The sequence below is a fragment of the Rhinoderma darwinii genome, chromosome 5 (genome assembly GCF_050947455.1).
Source record: "Rhinoderma darwinii isolate aRhiDar2 chromosome 5, aRhiDar2.hap1, whole genome shotgun sequence".
In the NCBI taxonomy this organism is placed as follows: Eukaryota; Metazoa; Chordata; class Amphibia; order Anura; family Rhinodermatidae; genus Rhinoderma; species Rhinoderma darwinii.
In genome coordinates this window covers 311,657,250-311,670,814 of record NC_134691.1, presented here as the reverse complement: position 1 = coordinate 311,670,814, position 13,565 = coordinate 311,657,250, and the positions used below count along the sequence as shown (strand labels likewise).

The 13,565-nt window shown below is 42.1% G+C and overlaps 1 protein-coding gene across 1 annotated transcript; it reads left to right on the top strand.

Annotated features, from left to right (window-relative positions):
• The first annotated feature begins 302 nt into the window (after window positions 1-302).
• On the top strand, window positions 303-10,546 carry GJD4 (gap junction protein delta 4). Its single transcript, XM_075828707.1, has 2 exons — window positions 303-366; window positions 9,462-10,546. The coding sequence occupies exons 1-2, from the start codon at window positions 303-305 to the stop codon at window positions 10,505-10,507; spliced, it is 1,110 nt and encodes a 369-aa protein (XP_075684822.1). The 3' UTR covers window positions 10,508-10,546.
• Window positions 10,547-13,565: the final 3,019 nt, after the last annotated feature.

Sequence of the window (13,565 nt, the reverse complement as noted above, 5' to 3'; positions counted from 1 at the left end):
GTGATCTCTTTTTCCGACAAATATTTCAGCAATTTTCACATACTGGAATGCTCTTGGGTGGTAAGAATAGCCACAATGACTGGGATTACTCTGCTTGTCTTTTGTCCTGCAGTATTTGTCAGAATAGACTGACCACAGAGGTAGGAGGAACAAGGACAGAAGCTGATGAAGTGACGCCTGCCTGTCTTTCACGAATTTCCATTTTTTTTTTAACTTTTAATACAATAACAATACTTTACATATAAAAAAATTTACAATTAAAAATTGTGATTCATTGCTACAAGGTGGGAGCCTGACAGACGATGGAGTATTTCGACTCAATAGGATATTTGATCATCACCTACAACTATAATATTTCTATAATCGGTGAGTAAACTAATATATTTAAAAAAAAATTAAAATGCAACTTATACAAATAAATTTGAGTTTTTGAGAAATGTCGCTAACTAATATTACTAAAAAAACTTAATACTAATAATGAATAATTAATTTTCTCCATTAAAACAGTTACAGTTGAAAACTTCAAGTAACATTTTACAAATGAAACATGAGAAAATTCAATAATACTGCAAAGATATAAGATTTCATTTTTAACGTTCTAGATTTACAAAGGGATTCAGGAGTCATTTTGTCATTAGATTACATTTACAATATAGTGTGTAAGAATAGACTCTAAGCCTAGCCGGAATATCTATCTATCTATCTATCTATCTATCTATCTATCTATCTATCTATCTATCTATCTATCTATCTATCTATCTATCTATCTATCTATCTATCTATCTATCTATCTATCTCACCGATCATATTCACATTTTATTTTATTAAATAGCTATCGATAGTGATTATTATTGTTTTTTGATTAACAATTATAAAATTTTATTATTGTTGTAGTTTGCAGTGGTTACTACTATTACTATAAATATTCATACATATAATCATAATTACTCCGGTATAAAACTATCCATAGTTACTTAATATAATTACAGGATGCTTCTGTATATATAACTAGAGTTATCATGTGTATGGCCAGCTTCACACGAGCAGATTTCTGTCGAATTTATATCCATGCAGACCAATATCAAGCTATGTTTAAATGGCTAATTGATCAGATTGAAATCTGTCTCATCTGCCAGAAAACTGATCTGCTTAAAAGTATTTCTGGCAATCACCATAATTGTAGAGTGTGACCAGCGTCTGAAATACAAGAGCAATTAAAGACAATTAAATTATAGCGATTTAGGCCTCATTTACACGAGCGTAATATACGCGCGTGCGACGCGCGTGCTTTTCACGCGTGTCGTACGCACCTATATTACTCTATGGGGCAGTGCAGACGATGCGTGAATTTTGCGCAGCGCGAGTGCGTTGCGTAAAACTCACGATGTTCTATAATCGTGCGTTTTTCGCGCATCACGCACCCATTGAAGTCAATGGGTGCGTGAAAACCACGAAGGTCGCACGGAAGCACTTCCGTGCGAACTGCGTCATTCGCGCAAGAGCTGTCAAACTGAATGTAAACAGAAAAGCACCACGTGCTTTTCTGTTTACAAACATCCGAACGGAGTGTCTTAGACATGAGCGAACCAAACTTTACCGGGTTCGGCCGAACTCGTTTTGACCGAACCCGGCAGGAGACAGTCACTGTGCAGGGTGCTGAAAGAGTTAAACTGGTTCAGCACCCTGGACAGTGACTTCCGATTCCAATATACGTGAACGTGTAAAAAAAAAAAAAGTTCTGACTTACCGATAACTCCCGGCTTCTTCCTCCAGTCTGACCTCCCGGGATGACAATTCAGTCCAAGTGACAGCTCCAGCCAATCACAAGCCAAGCACAGGCTGCATCGGTCACATGGACTGCTGCGTCATCCAGGGAGGTGGGGCCAGATGTCAAGAGAGGCGCGTCACCAAGGACGCGTCACCAAGGACGCCTCACCAAGGCAACGGCCGGGAAGTTCTCGGTAAGTACGAACCTCTTTTTTTTTAAACAGGTTACTCGATATGGTGATCGGAATGCACTGTCGAGGGTGCTGAAAGAGTTACTGCCGATCAGTTAACTCTTTCAGCACCATGGACAGTGACTGACGTCGACTAGCCTCATCTCTATGATGGCGGCTGCGCGAAAATCACGCAGCCGCGCATCATACACGGATGACACACGGAGCTGTCAAGTGCCTTTTGCGCACGCAAAACGCTGCATTTTTTTGCGCTCGCAAAACGCACACGCTCGTGTAAATGAGGCCTAAGGCTCGATTCACATGTGCGTGACAGATTCACGTGCGTAAATCTGTCCATGTGCGTTGCGTTATTGCATCAGTGTGCTTTGCGAGTGACATGCACTCGCAAAGCACTTGTGCATTCGTGTGCTGTGCGTGGTTTTCACGCACCCATTGACTTCAATGGGCGCATAGGTGCATGAAAATGCACCAATATAGGACATGCGGTGAGTTTCACGCAACGGACTCTCGCTGCGTGAAAACCTCACACATGTGTGAACAACCCCATTGAAATCTATAGGTCTGTGTGCTGTGAGTGATTTCCCCGCACAGCACACGGATGAGCTTACGCTCGTCTGAATGAGCCCTAAGGCTCCTTTTACATGCCCTGATCTGGGCAGTGAATATGAGCGCCGATCAAGGGACTACTCGTTGATTGGTGCTCGTTTGCTCCTTACACAAGGAACAGGTGATCAGTTATGTACGGGGACGAGCGATCGTTACTACGATCTTTCGTCCCCATATATATTTCTATGTGGGCAGCACATATCCCTGTTTACACATGGAGATGTGCTGCCGATTAGCATCCATTTTATTGGCCTCGTAAATGAGCAGATCAGCTGATGAACAAGCGTTTGCTCGTTCATCGGCTGATCGTTGACCTATTTACACAGGACAATGACCAGGAATGAGAGCTCATTAAGAAGGTTTTATTTTAAGAAGATCATAGCAGATGGGGAATTATTGGTTCCATTTGAACCAAATATCTTCATGTGTAAATGGCTACCTCAGACCAATTTCAATATCTGTCACGTTGGTCATAAATATGTGTGTTAACCCAGCTAGATGTTTGAATAGGTTCAAGTACCCATAACCTGCCACTAGCGTCTATTTCTTATGGGAGGATTCATAAATAACATTGATGCTATGTTCTTAGTGTACAATGATAACAACAAAGATTACAATGCAATTAATAGTGGAGATATAAATGTTCTGTATAGATGGAGGGTGGGCCCTCAGAATCATCTCCTCTGATGGGACCATGGATCCCCAGGCCGACACTGGGCGGATGTCGGGGGAAAAAAAGTTGAATTCCAACATTCCCGATTATTTGTTCCCACATGAGACAAGCTGCTACCAGAAGCGACTTTTTCCCCTCTCCCCATTGATATAAATACGCGTGCTCGAGCCGACTGTCCCATAAGCGTGAACACTCGACTTGGCTGAGTGCGCATAAATATGTACACTCAGCCCAGCCAAGCCTGCACGTTTATAAGGCAGTAGGGAAAGATAACAGTTCGGCTGACAGTTATTTAATGTGTTTGGCCACCTGTGTACTGGATTAACACATATGGATTTCCATAGAGCGTATTTACACATCCAGGTTAATACAAAATTGCAGCCAAAACCTCTTGACTTACACAAAATTGTGGCAGAAAAACGCTGCAAAAGCTGCACATTTAAATACACCCTAAAAATTCACATAATTCATTTACCACCCAATTACAGAAAGGTATAAATAAGGGTACATCCTGCCATAGACAATATAAAGCCTAAAATTACCGTCTGAGGTTGTATGTTATTCATGTGCTGCTGTTATCTTTGGGCATTAACATATGTTCATTTGTAACTCTCAGATGATCATATCACATGATGCATTAAAACCACTTTATATGTCACTGATATCGCTGGAACAGAGAAGGATGCAAGATACAAGCTGCAGAGATTCTAAGGAAGTTTCTCAATGTTCCATGCCATAGATGCTCCAATAACTGATATGGCTGTGCATACAATTACCAGAATCTGAATAGCAAGAAATGTCTTTATGCTTTGATCTAATGCATTTGGTATGACTGTTCTGATAAAAAGGGAATTGTATTAAAGAGGCTCTGTCACCACATTATAAGTGGCCTATATTGTACATAATGTGATCGGCACTGTAATGTAGATTACAGCAGTGTTTTCTATTTAGAAAAACGATCATTTTTGACAGAGTTATGACCTATATTAGATTTATGCTAATGTCTTTCTTAATGGACAACTGGGCGTGTTTTACTTTTTGACCAAGTGGGCGTTGTACAGAGGAGTGTATGACGCTGACCAATCAGTGACCAATCAGCGTCATACACTTCTCTCCATGCATTTACACAGCACATAGTAATCTTACTAGATCACTATGTGCAGCCACATACACAAACACTAACATTACTCAAGTGTCCTGACACTGAATATACATTACCTCCAGCCAGGACGTGATGTCTATTTAAAATCCTGACACTTCGCTAACGTTTGAGATTTACAGCAAGGCAATCGTAATCTCGCGAGTAAACTGTCATTTAAAACGATATTACGCTTGCCTTGCTGTAAATCTCTTTAAAGAATGAGGAAAATATCTCTGCATTTGCCTATTATAAGAATAAATGACTTAGGACTTGTCTGCTACATACCATGTGAATGGCCACAGTATTGGCAACATTGCATCTTATTGTGGCCCATAGCTAAAAAAAGAATCACACATGAGCTCCAGGACGGATTATAGGGAGAGCAAAAGGACTAACTGCTCAGGTGCCTCCACCACCTAGGTACCTCCCAGTCCCTCAAACCCTTCCCAAACACTCCTATTAGCAAGACATATGAAAGACAAAACCTTTGAAAAATTTGAGTTTCACTTAAAATGTTTAATATGTGGTGGAAGATCTGATAATGCAGTTTGTACTAATATATACTACTCAGAACGCCTTTTACATGTTCGGAGCTCTGATGCCAATCTGATTTTACTGCTCATTAGACAAAATCCAGTGGTCATTGCTATAGGAAGAAGGGAAAAAGCCAGTGGCATACATAATAGTGAGGGGATACATTCAGGAGCAAACATACCATTGGTGCAACCTGTGCAGCTGCACAGGGTGCCCAGTAGGTAAGGGGCCCACCGTCACCTTAAAGGAGTATTTTTCTATTTATTAGATTTCACGTAAATGCCTGAGCAAATGAATTGCTAGCAATTACTGGTGGACTTTTAGAGAGACATAAGGGGGAACTGAGGGTGAAATATTGGAAAGCAAGGGGCCCATATTCTGTTCTTGCACAGGGGCCACTAGCTGTCTGTGTCCACCCCTGGATCTATTAGCATAGATCAATTTGGAACCCCCATTAGGGTGACCCGTTTTGCCCCGCATGACCCCTCCGCACTATGACCCTTGGCCAATTCTGAACCTACTTGTTTACTAACAATACAGTTCCCCTGTAGATAGGAGTCCTGCACCAATTCATACCCAGTAGCAAAAGCGAAGGAACAACCGTGGCTGGGCCAATTTCCTCTAGGGTCCACCAGCAGCTACATGATCTGCCTCTATAGTTCCCTACCCCTCTGGATAAGCGTCTACCCGAAACCTCCTGCTCCACTTAACTCCGGAGAAACAAATAATCAGGCATGTTTTTAACAAATGACTGCATCCATGTTTTCCCAACGGGAGACATTGTCAGGCTTTTGTGGCCATATTGGCCGCAAGTCTGCCAATTTTTTTTGTCCACCAACCTTGATCCGGCTTTGGATGCAATGAAGCCACGACACGATAGTAGCCAGATTTTGCAGATGACTGCTATAGCCAGGGGCGTAACTAGGAAAGACTGGTCCCCATAACAAACTCTTGACTGGGGCCCCCCCAGGAGCCCCCCTTATAGATAGTGCCCCCTGTAGAATGGGCCATACAGCCCCCTGTAGACCATGCTATAAAGCCCCGCCTATGGACCGTGTCACACCACACTTGTAGATAGCGTCCCCTTTGTATCCAGTGCCATACAGCCCCCTGTAGATATCACAATAAAGCCCCCCTGTATATAGCGCTATACAGCTCCCACTGTATATAGTGCCACACAGCCCCCTCCCTTCTATATAGTGCCACACAGCCCCCCCTTAGTAGACAGTGCCACACACACACCCCTGTAGATTGCGCCACACACAGACCCCTTTGGATAGAGTCACAGCCCTCTCCTTGTAAATAGTGCCACACAGCTCCCCCTTGTGTATAGTGCCACAAAGCTCCCCCTTGTGTATAGTGCCATACAGACACCCCTTGAGTATAGTGCCACAAGACAATGGTGCATCCGAGAAAGTTTTATCAGCCAGGGGGATGTCAATCTAACATGGAAAAGTGGGTTTGGAAGCAGGACTATGTGACTCTTCGGGATAGCGGCAATGCCCCATGATCCTTTAATGAGTAATTAGCATATAGTGTGTGCCATTTTAAAAGTGGATTTTAAAGATTTTGCTGCATCTGAAAAAAACATACATTTGAAAATATTGTCAGGTCATGTATTACCGCATTGTGGCGGTTCAAGGGGTTAAAACTACCAGACACGTTCCCATGAAATATACAATGAATTGAGAACAACTCCATCTGCCCTGCAATTTTGTTATTATAAATATATTCTATATAATTACAGGTCCAGAACCAAGCTCCGACATATACGACTCCAGAACCAAGCTCAATACATATGTAGAGCACCAGAACTGAGCTCAGTACATATATACAGCACCAGAACCGAGCTCAGTACATAAATACAACACCAGAACCGAGCTCAGTACATATATACAGCACCAGAACAAAGCTCAGTACATATATATAGCACTAGAACCAAGCTCAGTACATATATACAACACTAGAACAAAGCTCAGTACATAAATACAGCACTAGAACCGAGCTCAGTACATAAATACAGCACCAGAACCGAGCTCAGTACATATATACAGCACCAGAATAAAGCTCAGTACATAAATACAGCACTAGAACCAAGCTCAGTACATAAATACAGCCCCAGAACCAAGCTCATTACATAAATACAGCCCAGAACCAAGCTCAGTACATAAATACAGCACCAGAAACAAGCTCAGTACATATATACATCCCCAGAACCAAGCTCAGTACATATATACATCCCCAGAACCAAGCTCAGTGCATATATACATCCCCAGAACCAAGCTCAGTACATAAATACAGCACCAGAGCAAAGCTCAGTACATATATACATCCCCAGAACCAAGCCAGTACATAAATACAGCACCAGAACAAAGCTCATTACATATATACAGCCCCAGAATCAAGCTCAGTACATATGTACAGCACCAGAACCAAGCTCAGTACATAAATACAGCACCAAAACAAAGCTCAGTACTTCTATACAACACCAGAACAAATACAGCTCAATTTAGTGCAACCCCTGCCATATAGGTTTGTACGGCGTAAAACTACAGCTCCCAGCATGGCCCGAACAATAATAAGGATATGCTTGAAGTTGCTGTTTCACAAAAAAAAATCATACCACCCATCATCTCGCTGCAGATCATACAGCGACTACAGTGCTGATTAGAGGCAGAATAAACATTTACATTAAGTGACTCACCAGTGACGTCTCAGATTCTAGTTCTTTTCTTCTCCCTCCCGTCCAGACCTCTATGATGGATTTCTTTCGGACACGACCCGTTTCTGCAGTTTTCCGCTCAGATGTCTTCAGCTTCTCACTCTTAAAACATTTGCTGCACCTGTAAATGAAGTTAAAATTCTCAACACCTCTAAAAATAATAAAGCACCATACATCACCTCTAATTATAATAGTGCCATACACTGTTTCCCTGATTATAATAGTACCATACACTGTGTCCCATACACACACCATGCCCCCTGTAGATAGTGCCCCATAACCCCCTGTAGATGGTGACCCCCATAGAGCCTCTGTAGATAGTGCCCTACGTAGAAGTCCCTGTAGATAGTGCCCCACATACAGCCCTCTGTAGATAGTGCCCACATATGGACTCCAGAGCTGCAAGGCAATAGTGCTAACTACTGAGCCACCGTGTTGCCCCACATATAGCTTCCCCCATAGATGGTGCTCCACATATAGCCCACCTCTGTAAATAGTGCCTCACATATAGCCCACCTCTGTAGACAGTGCCCTACATATAGCCCCCTGTAGCTAGTGCCCCACAGGTAACCCACCCCTGCATATAGTGTCCCACATATAGCCCACCCCTATAGATAGTGCCCTACAAATAGCTCCCCTATAGATAATGCTCTACATATAGCCCACCCCTGTATATAATGTCCCACATATAGCTCCCCCTGTATATAGTTCCCCACATATAGACCCCCTGTATATAGTGCCCCACATCCCCATATATAGACTACCCCTGTAGATAATGCACCACATATAGACCCCCCTGTATATAGTGGCCCACATACCCACATATAGACCCCCCCTGTAGATATTGCCCCACATCCCCACATATAGACCCCCCTGTATATAGTGGCCCACATCCCCACAAATAGAACCCCCTATATATAGTGCCCAACATCCCCACATATAGACCCCCCTGTAGATAGTGCCTGACATCCCCACATATAGACCCCCCTGTAGATCGTGCCCTACATCCCCACATATAGACCCCCCCTGTATACAGTGGCCCACATCCCCACATATAGACTGCCCCTCCTGTAGATAATGCCACTCACGGTTTTATTAGAAAAAACTTTACATACTCACATGATCCCGTTCCCATGCTGTCTGGTGGCAAAGTAGATCTGCTCTTTTCTGAGCAGGTCTGCTGGAGCTGAACGACGCATCGTTCAATCAGCGCATTTCAAGCACGGAAGCATTGCGATGACGTCATCGCACCGCTAGCATCGTTGAAAGGCGCTGATTGGCGGGTCAAGTTATTTTGCCCCGCCAATCAGCGGAACATGCCTGGCCATTCAGTACTAATGCATGTATTTGTACCTGTGTGCTATAGGCAGGTACAAATACTGCAAGAGCGGGTGGCTGTCGCTAGCACCGGGGCCCCCTCCAGTGCTAGTGCCGCCCCCGGGCATGAGGGGGCCCGTGACGCTCAGCCCATAAATGTTAGAAGCTCAGTGGCATGGGCCCCGCAGTAGCGTCGCTACAGCTGTGACAGCCATAACGGCTGCTAGCGGCACCACCGGGCATATTGAGGGGCGTTCGGCTAGTGGCACGGGCCCCCTCAAGCCGCGGGCCCCGTAGTAGCCGCTATGTCTGCTACTCAGTAGTTACACCACTGGCTATAGCCTATTATGATTCAGGTGGGACCACCTGAAATAAGTGGCTTGTCATACCATTGCTGCTATAATATCACATGATGTTACATATGTTTTGACAGCAATTTTTTATGTGAAGAATTTAAAATAACATTAACATCATGTTTTCCGTGAATTAGCCAATGTTTTTGTGTTCTAGGGAAAATCTGGCTGATAATAATGATCCTTCTGAGAATGGTGATGGTTGTTCTTGCTGGATACCCGCTCTATCAAGATGAACAGGAGCGATTCATCTGCAACACTTTACAGCCAGGCTGTTCCAATGTCTGCTATGATATTTTCTCACCCATGTCCCACATGAGATATTGGCTTGTTCAGACTGTTATGGTGTTTTTACCCTATGCTTTATTCAGTGTCCACGTCTTTCATAAGGTAATGACATACATGGCAACGTCAAATGACAACTGTCGAAAAAGTAACTCCTCCACCTATCATGGTGTGGGTTTACAAATAGAAATTCTTGATTTCTCGGGAGCCTATCTTGTCCATGTGGTACTGAAAATTTTATTAGAGTTTGGTTTTGGTGTGGGTCAATACTTTCTTTTTGGGATCTTAGTTCCAAGTCGATTCAGCTGTTCTCGGGCACCATGCACCAGCAATGTTGATTGCTATATCTCAAGACCAACTGAAAAGTCTCTAATGATGATTTTTATATGGGGCACTGGAGTCGTTTCTCTGATTCTGAGTTTGGTCGATCTAATTTATGTATTTCAAAGAAGAAGCCATTCTGAGAAGATTAAAAAACAGCTCCTGCTGCTCGAAAATGATTCTCTAAAAGGTGGTTGTTGTCCAGAAACCCCTCCACACACAAAGCTAGCTGTGACTCCAGACCAGATGGTCATTTACCCCAACTGCCCTCCGCACAACCTTGAGAGAGCAGACGAACAAATCAAAGGTGACTCCCATTCTTTGCCTTCATGTGAAGGGGAAACGGCTTCATTTCAAACTGAAAGCTCTCGACAAGACATGGGAAAGTCTAACATTAATGCAAACAGCAATAAAATCTGCTCCTGGCATGTGAACGTGAAATCAACTGGAAATAATACATTTGGAAATGAACATCATCTACTCACCCATAGGCAAGCAAAGGCTAAGAAAGAAAATAGCAGTAATCCCAGTCTGGAGTATGCAGCACAGCCCGATAAAAACTCTGGGTCAAAAAACAAAAAATTGGAGTGGGTCTAACGTATCCATACTTTAATGTGTATTTCTTGTTTTACATTTGCAAACGAAACATCTTAAGATTTTATTACAGCTTTGTTGTGTACCTCACATAAACTATTAGATAATGACTAATAGATGTATCTGAGAGTTTCAAGCTGAAATGCTGATGAGTGCTTGCATGATTCCAAAGTCCTGTCAGTTGTCTTCTATTTATCCATTAGGCCTTGTTCACACAGTGTTGTTTTGGTGCATTTTGATATATTTTGTTTTTCTGCCAAAACCAGTGCAACTCTAGAATTCCTAAAGGAGTAGGGTTTAGGCACGCCCTTAGCCATTTTGCTGCTAATGTCATGCCCAGAGTCGGCATCAGCACATGGCACAATCAGTCAAATGCCCAGGCCCACTGCAGGAGGGTGGGGGATCCATTGCTGACGACTCCGCTGTTTGTGTTTTTACGTCCTGTGTAGATTCAGGGCCTGCCAGCATACAAATGTTAGTCAAGATATTAAGAGGTCAGATATTTCTGCAGCCTGGGAGGATGTCTTTATATATTTAAAGGGGTTTCCATAAAGAAAGGTATCTGCTTTTTTTTTTCATAATCAGCATCACACTTGTCCATGAGCTGTGTCTTGCACTTAAAGAGGCTCTGTCACCAGATTATAAGTGTCCTATCACGCTGCGAGATCCCGCTGTGCTGTCACATACACCCACATTAACATTACTGAAGTGTCTTGAGAGTGAATAGACATTGCCTCCAGCCAGGACACGATGTCTATTCACACTCCCGACACTTCAGTAAAGTTTCTGTGGGACTTACTCACACTCCACAGCATGATATTGCGAGATCACGCTGTGCTGTCACATACTCCCACAGTAACTTTACCGAAGTTTTGGGAGTGTGAATAGACATCGCATCCTGGCTGGAGATGATGTCTATTCACTCTCAAGACACTTCAGTAAAGTTAATGTGGGTGTATGTGACAGCACAGCGTGATCTTGCGAGATCACGCTGTGCTGTGAATACAAATGGACATGAATGGAGGGAAGTGTATGATGCTGATTGGTCAGCGTCATACACTTCTCTTTACAACGCCCACTTGGTCAAAAGTTAAAAAACGCCCAGTTGTCTATTAAGACACTAATTAGCATAAATCTAAAATTGCTCATAACTTCCTCAAAAATGATCGTTTTTCAAAATACATTACATTGCCAATCAGATTATGTAGGAGATAGGCCATATATAATCTGGTGACAGAGCCTCTTTAATTCCCATTCACGTGAATAATACTGAGTTGCAATCCCATACACAGACTGTAAGAAGAGTGGTGCTGTTTCTAGAAAAAAACTTTTTTTTCTAATCTTGGCCAACCTCGTTAATTATTTTATAGCCTCTACTCTCAACTTATCTTTGCTAGAGCTCAAACTCTGGACTTTGTGCATGGAAAGCAGCAACACTACGGGTGAGCGAATTTTCTCTGTATAAATGCTCCAATATGCTTATTATTCTGAGAAGGGCCAGTACGTTATACTTAGAAAAAAAGATGAAAAAAAAGTTAATAACGTAAATGATTTGAAAAATATAAAGTCAACAAAAAAATACCTTATTTTTTTAATACACTTTTTATACAAAAAAAAAATCAAAACAGTAATATATATATATATATATATATATATATATATATATATATATATATATATATGTATATATATATATATATATTTATTTATTTTTTTTTTTTTTTCCAGTATCCGTATAAATGAAACATCCCATGCAATACAGTATTTTGGTAACATGTCTCGAAATGGTGCCTATAAAAATCTATAGCTGGTTTCACAGAAACATGACCACAATTTTATGTAAGCATAAATGTAAAAACGCTATGGCTGTTGGAATGTGGGAAGACTAAAACAAAAAAATCATTTGGGAGGCCCAAACAACTACAGCATCCACATTTCTGGCAGTGAAAGGGTTAAATTACAAACAGTGGCATAAATACAGCTGCCTCTCTCCTTCATAGGGCATATTCACTTGGCAAAAACTGCATGTGAACATACCTTAGTGACTGACGGCATTACTAGTGCACAGTATATTTGGTGGTTGAGAGAGGTAGAAGGGGGTCTAGGGTGAAACTATCTCCCACATAGTCATCAGGAGCCGGCACTGGCTTTGGATTTTTGGGAGCTGTATACTTTCTATGCATAGTCGATTTCTTCTGTACTTTTTTTTTTTATTTTATCAAAAAGATGTATACAGTATATTGCCTATATATTACTTGCTTTATTGTCATTTTTTTAAAACTAATTCCACATTTGAATTAGACGGATTATCTTACAGTTTGTAAAGTTTATAGGGATACCTAATATGTGTGCTTCATTCTAAGTTTAGTTTGTGTTATCAGCCATAATAAAATATAGTGTATTTATACTGTTTGTGTGTCAGTATATTATTATTTTTTGTATTTGTTTTAGGGTATGTTCACACGGCAGCGTTCGTAACGGCCGAAATGACGGGGCTGTTTCCAGGAGAAAACAGCCCCGTCATTTCAGCCGTAATGGCATGTGCAGGCGCTTGAACGCCGCGTCCATTACGGACGTAACTGGAGCTGGTTTTCCATGGAGTCCATGGAAAACGGCTCCATTTACGTCTGAAGAAGTGACATGACACTTCTTTGGCGTGGGCGTCTTTTGACAGCGACGCGTAAATATACGCCTCGTGTGAACAGACAAACGTCAGCCCATTGCTTTCAATGGGCAGATGTTTGCCAACGCTATCGAGGCGCATTTTCGGACGTAATTCGAGGCGTAAAACGCCCGAATTACGTCCGTAAATAAGCCGTGTGAACATACCCTTACTGTTTGTGTATAGCAGCTACAAAATTTACATCCCCATATGTCTTTTTTTTTATCTAAAGGAGGATCGGATCTGAACGTAAGGGAGGGGGAAATATTCCTTATTCCCAGATAGCTAACTACAGCAAATTAACATATAGGGAGCCAACACAACAGTGGGCCATATCTATTTAACGGGTGGATATAGGAAAAAAGAAAAACCGCAAGGCCTCATGCACACACGACCGTA